The following is a 22,756-nucleotide window of genomic DNA, read 5'->3' as shown; positions in this document are numbered from 1 at the left end:
TTTGTACTGACATTAGATTACACACAGGTGCACTCTATTTAGTCATTAGCACTCATTAGGCAATGTCTATAGGCAACTGACTGCACTCAGATCAAAGGGGGCCGAATAATTACGCACACACCACTTTACAGTTATTTATTTGTAAAAAATGTTTGGAATCATGTATGATTTTCGTTCCACTTCTCACGTGTACACCACTTTGTATTGGTCTTTCATGTGAAATTTCAATAAAATTGATTCATGTTTGTGGCAGTAATATGACAAAATGTGGAAAACTTCAAGGTGGCCGAATACTTTTGCAACCCACTGTAGAAGAAGAGTAATTTGTAATGCATTTTCTCTGGAACACATGTACATTTTGTACATATGCATACAGTACATATGTATTTTTAATATTACTGTTTTCATGACAGTGGTCCTTCAAATCAATAAACTGGGAGGTGGGGACTGTGGGTCCAAACTCATTGCTCTGCTTAGCATGTGAAGGTTGTGAAGGTTCTTAACCACTTGAGGACTCAGCCTTTACCCCCCCTTAAGGACCAGCGCTGTTTTTTCCATTCAGACCACTGCAGCTTTAACGGTTTATTGCTCGCTCATACAACCTACCACCTAAATGAATTTTGGCTCCTTTTCTTCTCACTAATACAGCTTTCTTTCGATGCTATTTGATTGCTGCTGCGAGTTTTAGTTTTTATTATATTCATCAAAAAAGACATGAATTTTGGCAAAAAAATGATTTTTTTAACTTTCTGTGCTGACATTTTTCAAATAAAGTAACATTTCTGTATACATGCAGCGCGAAAAATGTGGACAAACATGTTTTTGATAAAAAAAAAACATTCAGTGTATATTGATTGGTTTGGGTAAAAGTTATAGTGTTTACAAACTATGGTGCCAAAAGTGAATTTTCCCATTTTTAAGCATCTCTGACTTTCCTGACTACCTGTCATGTTTCATGAGGTGCTAAAATTCCAGGATAGTATAAATACCCCACAAATAACCCCATTTTGGAAAGAAGACATCCCAAAGTACTCACTAAGAGGCATGGTGAGTTCATAGAAGATTTTATTTTTTGTCACAAGTTAGTGGAAAATGACAGTTTGTCACAAAAAAAAAAAAAAAAAAGTTTTCCATTTCTGCTAACTTGTAACAAAAAAAAATGAAATCTGCCATGGACTTAACATGCCCCTCAATGAATACCTTGAAGTGTCTATTTTTCAAAATGGGGTCATTTATGGGGTGTGTTTACTGTCCTGGCATTTTGGGGGTGCGGAATTGTAAGCACCCCTGTAAAGCCTAAAGGTAGTCATTGCACTGTGGGCCCCTTAGCGCAGTTTGGCTGCAAAAAAGTGTCACCCATATGGTATCGCCATACTCGGGAGAAGTAGTACAATGTGTTTTGGGGTGTATTTTTACACATACCCATGCTGGGTGGGAGAAATATCTCTGTAAATGACAATTTTTTGTTTTTTTTTACACACAATTGTACATTTACAGAGTTATATCTCCCACTCAGCATGGGTATGTATAAAAATACACCCCAAAACACATTGTACTACTTCTCCTGAGTACGGCGATACCACATGTGTGGCACTTTTTTGCACCCTAACTGTGCTAAGGGGCCCAAAGTCCAATGAGTACCTTTAGGATTTCACAGGTCATTTTGAGAAATTTGGTTTCAAGACTACTCCTCACGGCTTAGGGCCCCTAAAATGCCAGGGCAGTATAGGAACCCCACAAATGACCCCATTTCACAAAGAGGACACCCCAAGGTACTCAATTAGGAGTATGGTGAGTTCATAGAAGATTTTACTTTTTGTCACAAGTTAGCGGAAAATGATTTTTATTGGTTTTTCTTTACCAAGTGTCATTTTCCGCTAACTTGTGACAAAAAATAAAATCTTCTATGAACTCACCATATTCCTAACGGAATACCTTGGGGTGTCTTCTTTCTAGAATGGGGTCATTTGTGGGGTTCCTATACTGTCCTGGCATTTTAGGGGCCCTAAACCGTGAGGAGTAGTCTGGAAACGAAATTTCGCAAAATGACCTGTGAAATCCTAAAGGTACTCATTGGACTTTGGGCCCTTTAGCGCAGTTAGGGTGCAAAAAAGTGCCACACATGTGGTATCGTCGTACTTGGGAGAAGTAATACAATGTGTTTTGGGGTGTATTTTTACACATACCCATGCTGGGTGGGAGAAATAACTCTGTAAATGGACAATTGTGTGTAAAAAAATCAAAAGATTGTCATTTACAGAGGTATTTCTCCCACCCAGCATGGGTATGTGTAAAAATACACCCCAAAACACATTATACTACTTCTCCCGAGTACGGCGATACCACATGTGTGGCACTTTTTTGCACCCTAACTGCTCTAAGGGGCCCAGAGTCCACTGAGTACCTTTATGATTTCACAGGTCATTTTGAGAAATTTGGTTTCAAGACTACTCCTCACGGTTTAGGGCCCCTAAAATGCCAGAGCAGTATAGGAACCCGACAAATGACCCCATTTTAGAAAGAAGACACCCCAAGGTATTCCGTTAGGAGTATGGTGAGTTCATAGAAGATTTTATTTTTTGTCACAAGTTAGCGGAAAATGACACTTGGTAAAAAAACCCAATAAAAATCATTTTCCGCTAACTTGTGACAAAAAGTAAAATCTTCTATGAACTCACCATACTCCTAATTGAGTACCTTGGGGTGTCTTCTTTCTAAAATGGGGTCATTTGTGGGGTTCCTATACTGGTCTGGCATTTTAGGGGCCCTAAACCGTGAGGAGTAGTCTTGAAACCAAATGTTTCAAAATGACCTGTGAAATGCTAAAGGTACTCATTGGACTCTGGGCCCCTTAGCGCAGTTAGACTGCAAAAAAGGGCCACACATGTGGTATTGCCGTACTCGGGAGAAGTAGTACAATGTGTTTTGGGGTGTATTTTTACACATACCCATATTGGGTGGGAGAAATATCTCTGTAAATGACCATTTTTTTATTTCTTTACACACAATTGTCAATTTACAGAGATATTTCTCCCACCCAATATGGGTATGTGTAAAAATACACCCCAAAACACATTATACTACTTCTCCTGAGTACGGCGATACCACATGTGTGGCACTTTTTTGCACCCTAACTGCGCTAAGGGGCCCAGAGTCCACTGAGTATCTTTTAGCATTTCACAGGTCATTTTGAAACATTTGGTTTCAAGACTACTCCTCACGGTTTAGGGCCCCTAAAATGCCAGAGCAGTATAGGAACCCCACAAATGACCCCATTTTAGAAAGAAGACACCCCAAGGTACTCAATTAGGAGTATGGTGAGTTCATAGAAGATTTTACTTTTTGTCACAAGTTAGCGGAAAATGATTTTTATTGGGTTTTTTTTACCAAGTGTCATTTTCCGCTAACTTGTGACAAAAAATAAAATCTTCTATGAACTCACCATACTCCTAACGGAATACCTTGGGGTGTCTTCTTTCTAAAATGGGGTCATTTGTCGGGTTCCTATACTGCTCTGGCATTTTAGGGGCCCTAAACCGTGAGGAGTAGTCTTGAAACCAAATTTCTCAAAATGACCTGTGAAATCATAAAGGTACTCAGTGGACTCTGGGCCCCTTAGCGCAGTTAGGGTGCAAAAAAGTGCCACACATGTGGTATCGCCGTACTCAGGAGAAGTAGTACAATGTGTTTTGGGGTGTATTTTTACACATACCCATATTGGGTGGGAGAAATATCTCTGTAAATGGACAATTGTGTGTAAAGAAATCAAAAAATTGTCATTTACAGAGATATTTCTCCCACCCAGCATGGGTATGTGTAAAAATACACCCCAAAACACATTGTACTACTTCTCCCGAATACGGCGATACCACATGTGTGGCACTTTTTTGCACCCTAACTGCGCTAAGGGGCCCAGAGTCCAATGAGTACCGTTACCATTTCACAGGTCATTTTGAGAAATTTGGTTTCAAGACTACTCCTCACGGTTTAGGGCCCCTTAAATGCCAGAGCAGTATAGGAACCCGACAAATGACCCCATTTTAGAAAGAAGACACCCCAAGGTATTCCGTTAGGAGTATGGTGAGTTCATAGAAGTTTTTATTTTTTGTCACAAGTTAGCGGAAAATGACACTTGGTAAAAAAACCCAATAAAAATCATTTTCCGCTAACTTGTGACAAAAAGTAAAATCTTCTATGAACTCACCATACTCCTAATTGAGTACCTTGGGGTGTCTTCTTTCTAAAATGGGGTCATTTGTGGGGTTCCTATACTGCTCTGGCATTTTAGGGGCCCTAAACCGTGAGGAGTAGTCTTGAAACCAAATTTCTCAAAATGACCTGTGAAATGCTAACGGTACTCATTGGACTCTGGGCCCCTTAGCGCAGTTAGGGTGCAAAAAAGTGCCACACATGTGGTATTGCCGTACTCGGGAGAAGTAGTACAATGTGTTTTGGGGTGTATTTTTACACATACCCATATTGGGTGGGAGAAATATCTCTGTAAATGGACAATTGTGTGTAAAAAAAATCAAAAAATTGCCATTTACAGAGTGATTTCTTCTACCCATCATGGGTATGTGTAAAAATACACCCTAAAATACATTGGTCTACTTCTCCCGGGTACGGCGATAGCACGTGTGGCACTTTTTTTGCAGCCTAACTGCGCTAAGGGGCCCCAACGTGCAAAGACTACCTTTGGGCTTTACAGGGGTGCTCACAATTTAGCCCCCCCCCCCACATGACAGGACAGTTAACAAACCCCACAAATGACATCATTTTAAAAATAAGACACCACAAATTATTCCATGAGGGGCATGGTGAGTTTATAAAAAAAAATATTTTTTGTCACAAGTTAGCAGAAAAGGATACTTTGTGAAAAAAAAAACAAAAAACAACAATTTATGCTAACTTGTGACAAAAAACAAAATCTTCTATGAACTCACCATGCACCTCACGGAATACTTTGGGGTGTCCTCTTTCCAAAATGGGGTCATTTGTGGGGTCTGTCCTGGCATTTTAGGGCCTCTGCAATCATTACATGTATGGCCAGTATTTCTGCTATACTCCTTATATTGGGCATACAGGTAGTGCATTCTGGGCTGAAAGGAAAAATGAACGGCAAACATCCCTTCATTCACATCGATCAATGTGGATGAACAAATATCTGCCAAAAAATGTGAAACAAAAAGAAAAGAAAGAGGGACATAGGAGCTGCCACCCCAAAAATACAAACCCACCAGCTCGTATGCCCAGGCAAACCTGATTTATTCATCCACATCGATCGATGTGAATGGAGAAATCATTGCTTGAGTTCTTTTTTGATATAAAGTGCTTGCCAAAGCATATGAACCCCAACACCGCTCCTCGGCCCATATGCCTCGGCAAACGTATCTTTTTTACTGTGGAAGAGAAATCTCGTCCTACAGCGCTGCATGCACCGATTTTGTGTAACCTGACAGACGCGCAATGTTCTGTCAGGATGCACCATCAGTGCTGCAGCTGATTGATTGATTGATTGGTCGGTCGGTCGGTCTGGATAGAAAAAAGAGAGAAGAAAAACGAAAAAACAAAACAAAAAGGAGGGGAAGGTGTCCGCCTGGACATAGGAGCTGCCACCCCAAAAATCCAAACCCACCAGCTCGTATGCCCAGGCAATCCTGATTTATTCATCCACATTGATCGATGTGAATGGAGAAATCATTGCTTGAGTTCTTTTTTGATACAAAGTGCTTGCCAAAGCATATGAATCCCCAACACCACACCTTGGCCCATATGCCTCGGCAAACGTATCTTTTTTACTGTGGAGGAGAAATCTCGTCCTACAGCGCTGCATGCACTGATTTTGTGTAACCTGACAGAAGCGCAATGCTTCTGTCAGGATGCACCATCAGTGCTGCAGCTGATTGGTCGGTCGGTCGGTCGGTCTGGATAGAAAAAAGAGAGAAGAAAAACGAAAAAAACAAAACAAAAAGGAGGGGAAGGCGTCCGCCTGGACATAGGAGCTGCCACCCCAAAAATCCAAACCCACCAGCTCGTATGCCCAGGCAATCCTGATTTATTCATCCACATTGATCGATGTGAATGGAGAAATCATTGCTTGAGTTCTTTTTTGATACAAAGTGCTTGCCAAAGCATATGAATCCCCAACACCACACCTTGGCCCATATGCCTCGGCAAACGTATCTTTTTTACTGTGGAGGAGAAATCTCGTCCTACAGCGCTGCATGCACCGATTTTGTGTAACCTGACAGAAGCGCAATGCTTCTGTCAGGATGCATCATCAGTGCTGCAGCTGATTGGTCGGTTGGAAAAAAAGAGAGAAGAAGAAAAAAAAAAAAAAAAAAAGCAAGCAAGCAGCAAAGCACTTCAATAACATTAACTTTTTAAACTTTATTAAATATGTTCAAACCAAACAATAACATTGGTAACCAAATATGAACTTGTTTGCTTACCTGTTTTTTTTTTTTTGTTTTTTTTTTACCTGCGAGCTGAGGATAAACTTCTCCTCCCCCATGGGTCAATGTGCAAAGTGCAAATCGCACAGATATGTGGCGAAGTACATTATGCATTCTGTCCCAAGTGAAAGGAGAGGTTTCTGGCAGGCCAGTGTATTTGGATCTCTCAAAACCTGATGTTTGGGTTCACACTGCATACTGGCCTATCCGGTCGGTCGAGCCCGCCGCACCGTCTCGCCCAAAATAGATCTTCAGGGAATACCACAAGAGTAGCATTCGGCCTAGTAATTAACTGCGTCGCCGTAGACTAACATGACTTCCGGGCCGACCCAAATTGCCGCAGAAGCCACGCAGTAACGTAGGCATGCACTAGCGTTAAGTCAAGCACTTCCGGCGTAGGGGGGGACCGCAAAGTGTGACTTTTGCTAGGCAATTTGCCCTAACGCATCGTGCCAGTGTGAAATAGCACTGAGAGACTCTTGTGTGCCTACTGCTGTGTCTGTAGTTCCCTAGGTTCTAAAAGTGTGCCTTCTCGTGGTACCTCTCATAACACTACCCTAGGCATAGGCCAGGCTGGTCAGGACAGCGGGGACAGTAAACGGGGGAGTCACGCCTTATTCCAGCCTTGCTGTAGACACGACATCTTTTTCTGGGGTTGCGTTGAGTTGGGGTACTGGGAATCGGGTAGGCGTAATGCCTTCCATGCAGCCGGCTAGTTGCATTTGGGGGTTGGGCTCTGGCACCTTCTGGATAGAGGAGTGCCGAAACAATGTCTTCCTGGAATTGAAGGAAAGATCCAGTTCTCCCAGCCTTACTGTAGAGAACAAAGCTGTTGTACATCGCCAATTGAATTAAATACACAGACACTTTCTTATACCAGCGTCTGGTTTTCCGGGAAATTAAATAGGGCCCTAACATCTGGTCATTGAAGTCCACCCCTCCCATGTTGGCATTATAGCTGTGGACGGCGAGGGGCTTTTCAATGACCTCTGTTGCCCGTGTAATTTGTACTGTCGTGTCTGTGTGAATGGTAGACAGAAGGTAAACATCCCTCTTGTCCTTCCATTTCACCGAGAGCAAGTCATCGGTACACAAGGCGGCCCTCTCCCCCCGTTGAAGTCTGGTGTTAACGAGCCGTTGGGGGAAGCCCCGGCGACTAGGCCGCACGGTGCCACAGCATCGGATTCCTTCTAACTTTAAGTGCTGAAAGAGGGCCACACTTGTGTAAAAGTTGTCCACATAAAGATGGTACCCCTTCTGGAACAAGGGTGACACCAAGTCCCACACAATCTTTCCACTGCTCCCCAGGTAGTCAGGACATCCGACCGGCTCCAATTTTGAGTCTTTTCCCTCATAGACCCTAAAACGAGATGTATAGCCTGTGGCCCTATCACAGAGCTTATACAGTTTCACCCCATACCGGGCGCGCTTGCTTGGGATGTACTGTTTGATGCCAAGGCGCCCGGTAAAATGTACGAGGGACTCATCTACACAGATGTTCTGTTCAGGGGTATAAGCATCTGCAAATGTGGATGACAGGTGGTCTATGAGGGGCCGAATTTTGTGGAGCCGGTCATAAGCTGGGTGGTCTCTTTCATGACAGGTGTCGTTGTCATTGAAATGCAGGAAGCGCAGGATGATCTCAAATCGCGTCCTGGACATGGCAGCAGAGAACACGGGCATGTTATGTATTTGGCGTGTAGACCAATAAGAGCGCAATACATTTTTTTTGGTAATACCCATGTTGAGGAGAAGGCCCAAAAAAATGTTCAGTTCGGAAACTTGGAGTGGTTTCCACTGAAAAGGCTGGGCGTGGCAGCTTGTCGGATTGGCAGTTATAAATTGTGTGGCATAACAGTTGGTCTCAGCCACAATTAAGTCAAGGAGATCCTGGGTGAGGAACAGTTCAAAAAAGTCTAGGGCCGATCCTAGTTCAACTGTCTCCACCTGGACTCCAGACTGGGCGGTGAAAGGGGGCAGTACGGGTGCGGCGGGATCAGGGGAATGCCAATCAGGGTTTGCCAGCACCTCTGGAAAACCAATGGGAGTACGGGCCCGTCTACTTGGTGGCTGCGAATCGGGTCTTAATTCACGTACCACCGAACCAGTTTCTACTTCCGGGCTGGTGTTCGCCACTTCACCAGGGTCTTCTACGGAAGTACTGGTGTTGAGAGGTCCAGGAGATGCTGCGCTGCTGGTGCATGCCTCACCAAGAAAAATCAGATCAACGCCAGCATCACTCTGCTGCCCTTGAGACTGATCTTCCGCCACCTGCAGTCCAGTGACATGGGGTGTGGTACGCCTGGCTCTAGCCGGGACCTCAACCTCGTCATCGGAACTATCGGTCAGAGAGCCACTGCTGTCTACAGGATCGTACTCTGAACCAGAAGATTCGTCGAATAAGTCGACCCAATCATCCTCATCCGACTGGTCCATGTACCTGTAGATGTCTTCATTGGAAAACCTCTTTTTTGCCATGGTGGCCTGCTAAATTTAGGAGGTATTCCTCTGAGACTACCCAGGAAAAAGAGCACCTACCTAGCGAAATGGAGTACTTGAGAGGTAGAAAGCTGTGGTCACTGAGTTTTGATTAAAAAAAAAATCAAAACTGCTGTTTACAGTGCCACAGCTAGTGTACAGTGTTTTTTGCAGTGATCAGAAAAAATAAATTTCTGTCACTGCGGTGGGGCGGGCTGAACGCAGTGCAGGCGAACGATCAGGTCTGATCGGGCAAACACTGCGTTTTTTTGTGGATCCTAGTGACCCTAATATAGATCTGACTGTGATCACTAATGATCACTTACAGATACTATATAGTACCAATGCTGATTAGCGACAGTGATGACGCTAATTAGTGACTGTGGTGCAGTGGGCTGAGCACTAACTGACACTAACAACCCTTTTGCATAGCTAACTGGCCTAACTGTTACCACTAGTGATACTAAAAAAGTGACAGTTTTCACTGATCACTGTTTTTAGATCACTAGGATAGTGACGGTGAGGGGGGGTTGGGGTTGGGGGATCAGAGAGCAATCACAAATAATCAAAAACAATCACGAGGCAATTACAACACAATTACAGCAATCTGCGCAATCAAAGCCAATCAAGGAGCAATTGAATCCAATAACACGACAATCAAAAACCAATTACGTGACAATCGAAGCCAATCACACGACAATCGATGCTAATCACAGGGCAATTGAGACAATCGAGACACAGGGCAAAACAGCCAATCAGAGGGCAATTGGCACAATCAAAACCAATCAGGGCAATTGAAGCCAATCACACGACAATCAAAAACCAATTACGTGACAATCGAAGCCAATCACACGACAATCGATGCTAATCACAGGGCAATTGAGACAATCGAGACACAGGGCAAAACAGCCAATCAGAGGGCAATTGGCACAATCAAAACCAATCAGGGCAATTGAAGCCAATCACACGACAATTGAAAACCAATTACGTGACAATCGAAGCCAATCACACGACAATCGATGCCAATCACAGTACAATTGAGACAATTGTAGCCAAACAAAGCACAATCAAGCCTTACAGACAGGAGATAAGATACACAATGGCAGGGGGGAGAATATACGCAAGCAATGCACTAGTAAGGTGTGGGGAGGATCTGAGGGGGTGGGTGATCAGAAGCCCCTAAGGGGTAGTTGGGGGTCTGATCTGATGGATAGGAGTGACAGGTGGTGACAAGGGGTGATAGATGGGTTATTGACGGGTGATAAGTGGGTGTTTACAGCAGGGAAAAACAGATGCAAACAATGGACTGCTGATGTGATCAGGGGGGGGGGGTCTCGGGGGGATCTGAAAGGGTGGGTGGGTGATCAGAAGCCCCGGGGCAGTTGGAGGTCTGATCTGATGTGGGGCAGTGACAGGTGGTGACAAGGGATGATTGACAGGTGACTGATAGGTGATTGACAGCTGATCAGTGGGCGATTACTGGGAGATAGATAGTATACAGGGGGGGGTCAGGGGTGGGGGAGATCTGAAGGGGTGGGTGGGTGATCAGATACCCCTAAGGGGTAGTTGGGGGTCTAATCTGATGGATGGGAGTGACAGGTGTTGACAGGGGGTGATAGATGGGTTATTGATGGGTGATAAGTGGGTTTTTACAGGGAAAAAAAGATGTAAACAATGGACTGCTGATGTGATCAGGGGGGGGGGGGGTCTCGGGGGGATCTGAAAGGGTGGGTGGGTGATCAGAAGTCCCTAAGGGGCAGTGGGGGGTCTGATCTGATGTGGGGCAGTGGCAGGTGGTGACAAGGGATGATTGACAGGTGACTGATAGGTGATTGACAGTTGATCAGTGGGCTATTAGAGGGAGATAGAGATATGCAGTATACAGGGAGGGAGGGAGGGGGGGGGGAGATCTGAAGGGGTGGGGGGTGATCAGATAACCCTAAGGGGTAGTTGGGGGTCTGATCTGATTGATTAGAGTGACAGGTGGTGTCAGGGATTGATTGATGGGTGATATGGAGGGTGGTTGGGTCTAAGCTGCGTGCTGCAGGGGTGTACAGGGGGGGGTCTGATGGGTGCTGCGGGTGATCGGGGGGTCTGTGGGGCTCCTAAAGAGTGTGGTGCGTTCACTCACTGTGCCTGCTCTCCTCGCCGGTGGTCGATCGCTAAGTGTGACCACCAGCGGGGAGGCAGGCAGTATAATACAGTTTGTTAGGTAAACAAACTGTATTATACGATTTCAAGTGGCTAATTTGAAAAGTTACAACCCGCCGGCGCTGCGGATTGGCCGGCGGGTTGTAGTCACAAGGGGGCGGCACCACGTGACACAGCGATCGCGCGGCTCCCGCCGCGCGATCGCTGATTAATCACCGAGAACCTGGCGACGCACATGTGCGTGGCTGGTCCTCCAGGAGCCACTTTGCCAACGCGCGTTATGAGTGCGCGGTCGGCAAGTGGTTAAAGGACAACTGAAGTGAGAGGGGTGATGGAGGCTGCCATATTTATTTACTTTTAAGCAATACCATTTGTCTGGCTATCCTGCTGATCCTCTGCCTTTAGCCATAGCCCCCGAGCAAGCATGCAGCAAACTAGGTGTTTCTGACATTATTGTCAGATCTAACAGAACTAGCTGCATGCTTGTTTCTGGTGTGATTCAGACACCATTGTAGCCAATAGCTCAGCAGGACTGCCAGGCAACTGGTATTGTTTAAAAAGAAATAAATAAATATGGCAGCCTCCATTTTTCTCTCTCTTCAGTTGTCCTTTAATCCTCTGCACTCATGTAGATAATCATAACAGACTACACCACTGAATGCCCGAGACTGTGATCTCATAGTGAGGCTAGTGTACATTGCTGAGGGTGGGGTTACTGACCAGGACAAACAATGCTGCTTATATATGACAAGACACTTACAGTACACAGTGAGATTCTGGCTTGATGTTGTCACCACTCTGCCATTCTCCTTAATAAACACTTCACAGGAAATCGGAAGATTAGGCTGTCTTCTGTTTACGATGATCTCTTCTGTGACGTCATACGATTTTCCATCACATTTTATGGAGATATTAAAATATTTAGCGCTGACACCCATTATAGTACAGTCAGCGGTCACACTATCACCCAGGACTGCTTCAGGGCTGGACAGATTAAATGACACACTAGGAATTTCTGAAAATAATATGAAAGAAAATCAGTCATTTTGGACAATAAAGTTCTGCACTTTTTATACTGGTGTTATAAGGATCCTGATTGCTGAATAAAAACAGAATTTGGACTTACCTGGGGCTTCCTCCAGCCCCCGGTAGCCTGCAAGGTCCCACGGCATCCTCCTGGCTCCTTTCCCGGTCCCGCTGGCGGCTCCGTCAATCAGTGATTTTGGCCTGAAGTAAGCCGTGCACACCCCCACCATGCAAGCTACGCGTCATCACGCCGGCCAGTGGGAGAGTTCTGCGCATGCGCGGTACAGTCTTAGAGAGACTGAACTGTGCTGAAATTACCGATTAACGGAGCCACCAGCAGGACCGGGAGAGGTGTATGTCAAAAAAGGGCGTTGGGGAAAAAAGGGCGCGGGGTGTAAACGATAAGCATTAATAGCGTTTATAAAAATATTGTGCTGTAATTCGTTTACAAATAATGTTTTACAAATTTATAAATCATTAAATAATGTGTATGAAATCGGCAATTGTGAAAACGTTAATCTTCCCTGTTTCAAAAGTGAAACTTATAATTACGTTTCTTAAAAGAACGATAATATATGTTTAATCGTTATAATTGTATATTATTGTGAATAACCTTCATTTATTGTTTCTTCTTATAATAAAATCTGAAAATATTGTTTATAACGATGACATAAATATAACTACGTTCGTAATAAGTGCTGTAAAACATTAGTAAGTATTACTAAAATGTTACTAAAACTAAACCTAATCCTACTCTCACACAGAACCCTCCCTGTACCTATCCCTAACCCCTAGACCCCCCTGGTGGTGCCTAAACCTAAGACCCCCCTGGTGGTGCCTAACCCTAAGACCCCCCTGGTGGTGCCTAACCCTAACCACCCCCCTGGTGGTTTATTTTGTACTGTAACTATACCTAACCCTACTCTCACACAGAACCCTCCATGTACCTATCCCTGGTGGTGCCTAACCCTAAGACTCCCCTGGTGGTGCCTAAACCTAAGACCCCCCTGGTGGTGCCTAACCCTAAGACCCCCCTGGAGGTGCCTAACCCTAAGACCCTACTGGTGGTGCCTAAACCTAAGACCCCCCCTGGTGGTGCCTAAACCTAAGACCCCCCCTGGTGGTGCCTAAACCTAAGACCCCCCTGGTGGTGCCTAACCCTAAGACCCCCCTGGTGGTGCCTAACCCTAACCACCCCCCTTAGTGATCGCTTTATTATGTGGATAATAATGTTTTACAAATAGTGACTTTAAAAAATATATTGCAGTTTATGTTACGTACTGATCGCTTTATTTTGTGAATAATAATGTTTTACAAACAGTTAGGGATAAAATTTTAAATAATGTTTTAGTTAAATAGGATAAATATGTTTAGTATTTTTATAAACGTTATTCGTCACGGGTGCATTTTCTAAACGTAAATCATCACAAGCACAGTTATAAAACATGAAAAATCTCCGGGCGTCGTTTGTAAAATGTTATTAATCTCGGGCGCCCTTTTTTCCTGTTCGGCGCCTATTAAACGATATTTATTATGGGAGTGAATGGCGACGCCCTTTTTGTCCACTATCTGCCAGCGCCCTTTTTTCCTGTTACCCCGGGAGAGGAGCCAGGAGGATGCCGGGGGACCTCATGGGGGCTACGAAAGGCTGGAGGAAGCCCCAGGTAAGTCCAAATTCAGTTTTTAATTAGCGCTTAGGGTCCCTTTAAAGGGGTTAATTTACAAAAAACATGTTATGATTATTAATTATCTCACCTACCTCATTTTTTTTTTACCTCAGCTATAAGAAGAGAGAACTCATGAGATAAACAGATGAGGAGAAGGAGAGATAATTCATGAGGTAAAACAGATAAGGGCCCTGAGTAATTCAATTAACTTTTCCTGGGTTTTCTCACAGGAGATGAGTGAAAAGTGAAAAAGTACTAAAAATTAGATTGAGGTTGCATACACGGTGCCACGTTGCAGACCTGCGTTATAAAGCCTTATAACGCAGCTCACCGCACTGCAATGCTAATCCTATGGGAAGTTCACAGTGCGACGTTATCGTCGCGTTGAAAATGTTGCGCTGTGGTAACTCACTCCTTACAGTGCGTTACCTCTTAACGCAGACAGGTTGCGACTTTAACATTGCATAAAACCGCAACGTCCCACTGTGAATATGCCCTCAATTTCTGTGAGAAAAGTTGTGAATTATCTTAAATTTCTGTGAGAAAAACTGAATCAATTAACTTAAAGTGAACCCAAGGTGAAAGTGATATGGAGGCTGTCATATTTGTTTCTTTTTAAAGTGTAACTGTCGGGCATAAAATCAAAAATCAATTCTTTAGTTTTGTCTGGTAAACAAGTAATAAGGATGCTAATCAGACAATCCAAATGTTAAAATCACTATTACTTTTCTTGTTTATAAATGATCATTCCCCAGTTTACCTGACTCGTATTTGGTACACACAAAGGGCTTGATTCACTAATGTGTGATAACTGCTATCACAGCAGTTATCACGCGAGCTGCCGCGGGCAAAGGGTATCGTTTGAACATTATTACTTTGCGTGATAAGCGAAGGTTTGCGCGCAATCATGTGCGCTTTTCATGTGAACAGCAGTTATCACACTTTAGTGAATCGAGCCCAAAATTTGGTACACAAAAAGGAAGTTGTCCTTTTTTGCTTCTTTATTTCGCCTGATTGGCTGAAGCCTCTTTCCCTCCTGTTTTCCTCTCCCACATTTTTGTTCCTCTCTGATTGGCCAATATTTCTCATGCTGAGACAATGCACTTTCTATAGTAGGGGTCAGGAACGTTTTTGGCTGAGAGAGCCATAAATGCCACATATTTTAAAATGTAATTCTGTGAGAGCCATACAATATGCGCAGCAGAGGGCTCATGTCCCTGTTGCCATGGTGATGTGTATACAGTTGATCCGCCAGGCAGCAGAAGTGTCAGACACATCTTCAGCGTCTCTTGGGTCTCAGCAACATCAGCAATTTCCCGGAGAGCCAGACAGGAGAAATACCGACTAAAAGCTTGTACAATTAGCTATCTGACTTGGGGGTTGATTCACTTTGTAGGACGAGATCCCCGCACTTTGGCCCAATAGGCTGCCTGTCAAGTGACAGGCAGCCCATTGGACCAATCACAGTGCAGGGATCTCGTCCTACAAAGCCGTCATGGCTGACGTCACCACGCTGGCCACCTCGCGTCATCACGGCGGCCGGCGTGACACTACGGCGCATGCGCGATTAAACCAGCGGCCGGCGTAGTGATGTCAGCCATGACGATTGAGGAAGAGGAGCCCGACACTCGGGGCCAGTGTTGCCCGGCTGCCGCCGGCCAGCCATTTCGGAAGAGGTGATGGGAGAAGAGCCAGGACGCCAGCGTGGGACGTCCCGACCTACACAGGGCTGCAGAAAGCCCCAGGTAAGTACCATTTTCTATTTTAATTTGAGATCGGAGTCCCTTTAAAGGACTACTGTAGGGGGGTAGGGGGAAAAAAAGAGTTGATATTAACCGGGGCTTCTAGAGGTCCCCCGCAGACATCCTGTGCCCGTGCAGCCACTCACCGATGCTACGGTCACCGCAGGGGCGTCTCACCCACCAGGCAAGTATAGGAGGTTGCCTGGGGCGCCATGAGGTGGTGAGGCGCCATGAGGTGGAGAGGCTCATTCCCCCACCGCTGCTACCGTGACCATGTTTTTTTATATTATATTACCTCCCGACTCAGTCCCCGGTGCTCGGCACGCTACCATGTGCTCAGCAGTGCCTCCACCTCCACTTCTCCCTAGCCAATAGAGCAATCAATACTGCTCTTCTCTGCCAGGCTCCTTCTTTAAAGCCGTGCCCCTTCTTCTCAGTAGCCACACAGGTAAAGTGTTTACCTCGTGTGGCCCAGCCTTTAACTCCGCCCCACGCCAGTCAAACCAGGAGCCAGCGGCCAGCCAGCTTATGCCCCCGACAGTCTGACCCCCCACCTGTGTCACTGGCTGCACACAGACACTGGAGCGAGACAGCCAGGGGTCAGATGCAGTCACAGAGAGAAGAATGTGATGTGTCCGTGTTGGAGCCCCGCCCCCGCACAAGACAGCAACACAGCCCGGGAGAAGGGAAGTTTCTGCTCCAGAGTAGTGATGGGAATTCCGGCTCATTTCAGAGAATCGGCTCTTCTGAATCGGTTCCCATTAAAGAGCCGGCTCTTACGGCTCTTACGGCTCTGAATCGGCTCTTCATTAAATATCACTAAACACCACTCAGAATCGGAGTAAAAGCCCCGCCCCTGTCTCCATGACAATTCCAGACTGCTTCTCTGACTGGGACAATCCCTCCTGCTACTGCTCTGCTCCGCCCCATACACTCCTACAAGCTGCAAGAGGAGGACTACATCTCCCAACATGCCTCAGCGCCCTTTATTGCAGAGCAAAGCAGAGCTCTGTGGGGCGGCTGAAGCATCGGCTCTTTCAAAACTGAGAACCGGCTCTTGTCGTTTGCAGCAAAGAGCCGGCTCTTAGAGCCGGCTCGTTCGCGAACGACCCATCACTACTCCAGAGATGATAAGCTGCATGCACAGGCAGAAGAGAAGGTATGCAGGCAGGTTGCTAAGAACACTTCCTGTCCTGTGTGCAGACTCCCAGTACTGTTATAACTGCTAGAATGTGCCCTGCTCTTTTGATACTAGAGTTTTCTTTGAAAGCTGGTTAGGCTGTAGGCTGGTAAAGCTGTAAACTTGTGCTTTAGTGCTGTGCTGTCTCTCCCTCTCCCCTCTCTGTTCCTCTGCCCCCTCTTCCATCTTATGCTGTCTCTACCCCCTCTCTGTTCCTCTGCACTCTCTTCCATTTTATGCTCGGCTTTATGTTTGTTTACGTGTATTTTCTGGTGAAACGCTTCCACATTACGATTATTTTCTGACAACGCTGCCCCATTACGATTATTTTCTGGTGAAACGCTGCTGCCCTATGATTAATTTCTGGTGAAATGCTGCTGCAATAAGTGTATTTTCTGGTGAAACGCTGCCACCTTACGAATATTTTCCAGTGAATTACGATTCTGAATTACGATAATTACTATTAGTTTCTGATGAAACACTGCCGCATTATGATTATTTTCCTGGGGGGGAGGAGCTTGGGGGGGGGGTGCCACAGGTTTTCTCGCCTGGAGTGACAAAATGACTAGAGGCACCCCTGGGTCACTGCTTCCAGTTCACTTCTGGAATTTCCAACTTTAAAGTTGAAAAACCACTGCGCCTGCGCGGCCATGTCCTGACTCCTGCTGACGTCACCAGGAGCCTATTGCGCAGACCATACTGGGCCGGCGCAATACACTCCTGGTGATGTCAGCGGGAGTGAGAGCACGGCCGCGCAGGCGCAGTGGTTTTCCGACTTTAAAGTCTGAAATTCCAGACGTGAACCGGAGGGGGTGACTGGAGCATCAGTGAGTAGCTGTGTGGGCACAGGATGTCTGCGGGGGACCATTAGAAGCCCCGGGTAAGTTCAACTCTTTTTCCCCCTACCCACCTGCAGTAGTTCTTTAAAGTTGGAAAACCACTGCAACTGCGTGGCCGTGTCCTTTCTCCCGCTGACGTCACCAGGAGTGTAGTGCGCAGACGCAGACCGTACTGGGCCTGCGCAATGCACTCCTGGTGACGTCACTGGGAGCGAGGGCGCAGTGGTTTTCCGACTTTGAAGTAGAACATTCCCGAAGTGAAGCGGAGGCGGGCACCGGAGCATCGGTGAGTGGCTGCGCAGACACAGGACATCTGCGGGGGACCATTAGAAGCCCTGGGTAAGTTCAACTCTTTATGCCCCTACACACTTAGGGCCCTTTTACACTTAATCAGTTGCTCTCAGTTAAAACGGAAAGAAAACTGATTTTCAAAGTAATGCCCATGTTTTCCTATGGCGCCTTTCACACTTAACGCGTTTAACTGAAATCTTCTCCCCAATACACTGCTATGGAAAAAACGTGTACCAACATGCACTAACGCGTACTAATGCATACCAACTGATTAAGTTTACAATGGGGCCTTACAGTACTCCTTTAACTCTCAGTAGGATAAAAATAGCAACCCTTGTTGTCTGGTTACAAGCAGCTGCTCTCTTGTCCCTTTTTCAGCACAACTGATTTTTTATGTGAGTGGTAGAATTTGTCACAACTTGCAGAAAGATTTATGTGTATACATGAATTTTCTTTGTTGAAAGATCAAGTCTCCATTTAAGACTCAGGTTCTAGAAGATACTGTTCATGTGTGCTGACTAGTGTAGACAGAGCAGGGATCAATTCTAAACCACGACAAGGTAAATTGGCCGAGTACAAAAGATACTGCGGTCTTTTTTGGCAAGAGCCTCCATTTTGACAATTTGGTCACTTTTTTTGCCATAACTATTCTAGCTTGTTTTCAGCACGTGATTTGAGCAGAGAGTTAATGATTGTTGGACATACTTTGGTTGGGACACTAGAGTATAACTATGGTATTATTATTGTTATTATTATTTATTTATAAAGCGCCATCATATTCCGTGGCGCTGTACAATGTAAGAAAACAAACAAGATATACATAATGATACAGACAATGATATACATCAAATATGAACACTGATACAAGATACAGCACTGCTGATCAGGGCCGGGCCGAGGCATAGGCTGGAGAGGCTCCAGCCTCAGGGCGCAGTGTAGGAGGGGGCACAGAATTCATTCAGCTGTCATTCCTAATTGTGTTTGAAGCAGAAAGAAATAAGAAAAGGGGATAATACATGGCAGTGATTGCAAGCCAGATATCTAGAGATTAAGGTGTTGGGGAGGTTGTGGGCCCTGTGGCGCCTCTTAGTCTAATAGCAATCAGTGTGTGACAGCTGGGGTGGCAGGGATGGAGGTGCGCACTTTGGTGTCTCAGTCTTGGGTGCTGGAGGACCTTGTCCCGGCTCTGCTGCTGATTACAATTTGATTTAACATGATGACTAACATGTATAAATGTCTAACAGTGTGCAAGCAATTAAATTAATAACATTCCATGACACAAGGGTAGGGATTAGACTGTGAGCTTCTCTGAGGAACAAGACTATGTACTCATTATAAAGTGGTGAGGAAAATGTCAGCACTATATAAATACATAATTACAATAATACTTACCATAGATATGGATAGGTTTAATGTTCTCCTTGGAATATATGAACACTTGAGACTCACAAGTCACACTGTGTAGATCAGGTTGTAAATCGCTCGTATCTATTGTGGAAGATGCAGTTACTTTGTCATTGCCAATGGTGGTGGTAACGTTAACAGGGTTGTTGTCAATAGACAGCAGTACATTGACATTTTCTGCAGGAAATACTTGATGGGCTTCACATGAAATTTCAGCGACTGTCCCTTTTTCCATCCATGTCTCGGCTGTAATTTGGGGTTTGTTAGGCAAAGCTGTCAACAGAGGTTACAGAAAAATAAGTGATATATACAAAACATATTGACTTATTACACCTACAGGTTAAGACCAGTTAGAAAGCAAAAATAACTCCATAGTAAACAAAAAGCACTTATCTTTTAGAGAACACCTGACAAAAAAAAACTGACTTGAATTTGAACACACTGTATATTACCCCTCATGCTGCTCATCGTCTTCAGGGTCCCTGCTGTTCCTTGACTGTTAAATATATAACTGGCTCGTCAATGAAATAATCTGAAGGCAGTGCCTGTGGCCATGCACAAGTCAGTTTAATCTGGGCATGTACAAGGTCCAAACTGCACATGCTCAGTGAAAGGAAGTGCAAGTATACATTATAGATGTGCTTTATTTCATTGGGCTTGCACGGTTCAGAATGCCCAGTTTATAATCGTTACCTGAACTTCAAGAAGGTATGGGGGGAGGGGAAGGTTGATGAAGTGGTGGGACAGAAGACAATGGGCAGCAGGATGAGATTTACCATAGAAGTAAATGTTTTGGCACCCCACAATATTTATTTTTAGGTTTCAGCACCCTCAAGAATCCTTTAATTGATGTGACTTCACAAGCTGAAATGGGATTGGTTGCAATAATGCCCGTACTGAGATTAAATGGCACATAAATGTGGTTCCCACTTGCAGTTCTGGCAGCCTAGGTATCCTTAGTGTGTCTTTTAGCAGATTGTACACTGTGATTTTTGTTACCTCGTTATGTTTTTAAACAGGGTTATCATAAACTGGTGTATGTAATATCCTGAGATTCTGTTATAGAAGTGCAGCTATTAAGATCCTTTTGCCATGGTTGCCACGATGTGAAAAATGGGTTATAGTCACTTAAAGGGGCACTACGGAAAAAATCATGCTGAGCATTATCCCCATCATCACTTATTTAATAGGGACAACAAATACTGTATTTCTCCATAGAGCTTGTGTTTACAAAAAAATAGCTCCCAACACCGATTCTTCTCTTCTACACAGCTGATCTGCATCAATAAATCAGCTGTTCCTGATGGTGATGCGACGGGCTGGCTGTTACCTGCTCTGTGCTAACTGCTATCAGCCCTCCATCACTCTCTGCCACAGCTGATTTATAACTGCAAGCTACAGAGCCTGTTGCAGGATTCTCACATGTAGCTATACAGTAAATAGTAAAGTAAGTAAATAGAAGGCTGTTTACTTAGTTACTTTACAGCTACATGTGAGAAGCCTGCAACAACACTGTTTTGTAGTGTGTAATTATAAATCAGCTGTGGCATAGAGAGACTGAAGGCTGATAGCAGTTAGCAGAAAGCAGGGAACAGCCAGCCTTTCACACCCCCATCAGGAACAGATGATTTAATGACAGATAAGCTGGGTAGAAGAGAAGAATTGGTGTTAGGAGCAATTTTTTTTTAACACAAGCTCTTTGGAGAAATGAATGCTGTCCTTAATAAATAATCGCAAATTATCGCAAATTCTTTCTGTTTTATGAAAGCAAACTTTTGTTTTTCTTAGCATTTTAGTAAGGGGGCTTTTAGGACCATTGTAGTCCCTTACACACTCCAATGAGTTCTGGTTCACCATGAGCTTGCTGGTTAGTCTGTACCTCTCGGTGTTACAAGCCCTACTCCATAGAGCCAAATTAATCCCTGCCATGCACTGATGAGGATCAAACAATCCGAAACAGTCTGTATGCATGTTGATTTATTTTGGCTCTGTACAAATTAACAAGCTAACACATCATTGCATTCCAGCGGTTCTGGAGGTGTGTTTGGCTTCTAACGGTAACAATGGTTAATTTGCATATATTCAGCAGTGATGCACTGGGAGACATCTCAAGCTCACTCCAACCTGAATTATCGCAAATTCTTTCTGTTTTAAGAAAGAAAACTTTTGTTTTTCTTATTAAATAACAGATGGGGGTAATGGAACAGCATCATTTTCACTATAGTGCCCCTTTAAGTCTTCTGACACGACTACTGTGGGGGAATAAACTGATTGTATGCACTGGTCACACACTACTCTCTGCGGCCACTTAGAGGAAGGCATTTGGAGCAATAGGATATCCGACCTAAGGACTCCAGAGAAGGACCTAATAGAGTCGCAGCTGGCATAGAGGCGCAGAATTATGCAGAGAGGGAACTCTATTTACATGGAACCTGATTCAAAGCTATGCTGACCCCAGAATTCTTGGAGAAGGGAGAGCCCTGAGAGGCACAATGATCAGGGTTCATGACCATAGCTGGGAACTTGTTGGAGCTCTCCCTGCAATCTCCTGCTAAATACCTGAATAGCCACAAAAAATGTGATCTGAAATCTAGACCCCTGTATGGAAGGAGGGGGAGGTTAGAAGTTAGGGGCCCCCAAAGCTCTGGGCCCCTCTGCAATTGCAAGGGCTGCTCCCCTCTAGTCACACCCCTGATAGTTACACTGAAACCCCTCATGCTCATCATCGTCTTCAGGATCCTTCCTGTTCTAGGTTCTCTGACTGCCCTATATATGACTGGTTCAACAATCAAATAATCTGAAGGAAGTGCCTGTGGCCATGCACAGCTCAATCTGATCTGGGCATGTATGAGTTGCGAACCGTACATTCCAAATAAAAGGAAGTTCTTGTAAATGAAAGAAGAAAGAAAGAAGACGTGCACAAGCACTTTTTTTGCTGGGCATCCATGGTTCAGAACTTGTCCATATCCAGTTCATAATCACTTATTCAGCACTCAGTAGACTTCCAGGAGGGCGTGGGTGGGAAAAGGTCAGGGAACTGGTGGGAACCTGAAGACAATAGGTAGCAGGATGAGAGTTAGAAGTAAATGTTTTGACACCCAACAATATTTATTTTAAGGTTTTAGCATACCTCAGGCTAGTGTTGGGCGAACACCTGGATGTTCGGGTTCGGGAAAGTTCGCCGAACATGACCGCAATGTTCGGCATGTTCGGGCCGAACCCCGAACTCCCCGAACATCCCGCTTTTGGGGCCCTATGGGGTCGCAGGCATAAGGGGGGAGCATGCCCCGATCGCGGGGGGGGGGTCAGAAATTCCCCCCACCCCCTCCGCTAGCGCTCCCCCCTCTGCCCGCTTCCCCATACAAAAGTTTAAGGAAAGTACCGGTGGTAGTGGATGGCCTGGCAGTGGCACTGTGGAGTGAGGAGGAGGAGTCCGGAGAGTGACGCGTTGAGGGAGACCGGGCAGCGGGCGGTTCAGTGGTAGTACCCTTGTGGTACTTCCGCCCTTTCTTCTGACCTCACG

General features: G+C 45.1%; 1 protein-coding gene across 2 annotated transcripts in view; it reads right to left on the bottom strand.

The window, feature by feature from the left end:
• The window catches only part of LOC137562745 (intercellular adhesion molecule 5-like), a 51,597-nt gene that overhangs the window by 14,213 nt on the left and 14,628 nt on the right, over positions 1-22,756 (bottom strand). For both annotated transcript variants that reach the window (XM_068274394.1, XM_068274393.1), the window contains exons 4-5: positions 19,222-19,506; positions 11,845-12,099 (exon numbers count right to left, since the gene is read on the bottom strand). In XM_068274394.1, coding sequence (XP_068130495.1) covers positions 11,845-12,099; positions 19,222-19,506 — 540 coding nt within the window. The remainder of the gene's footprint in view (positions 1-11,844; positions 12,100-19,221; positions 19,507-22,756) is intronic.

Source organism: Hyperolius riggenbachi, chromosome 3 (genome assembly GCF_040937935.1).
Source record: "Hyperolius riggenbachi isolate aHypRig1 chromosome 3, aHypRig1.pri, whole genome shotgun sequence".
NCBI lineage: Eukaryota > Metazoa > Chordata > Amphibia > Anura > Hyperoliidae > Hyperolius > Hyperolius riggenbachi.
The sequence above is the reverse complement of the archived record's forward strand: the minus strand, read 5'-3'. Positions and strand labels throughout refer to the sequence as shown.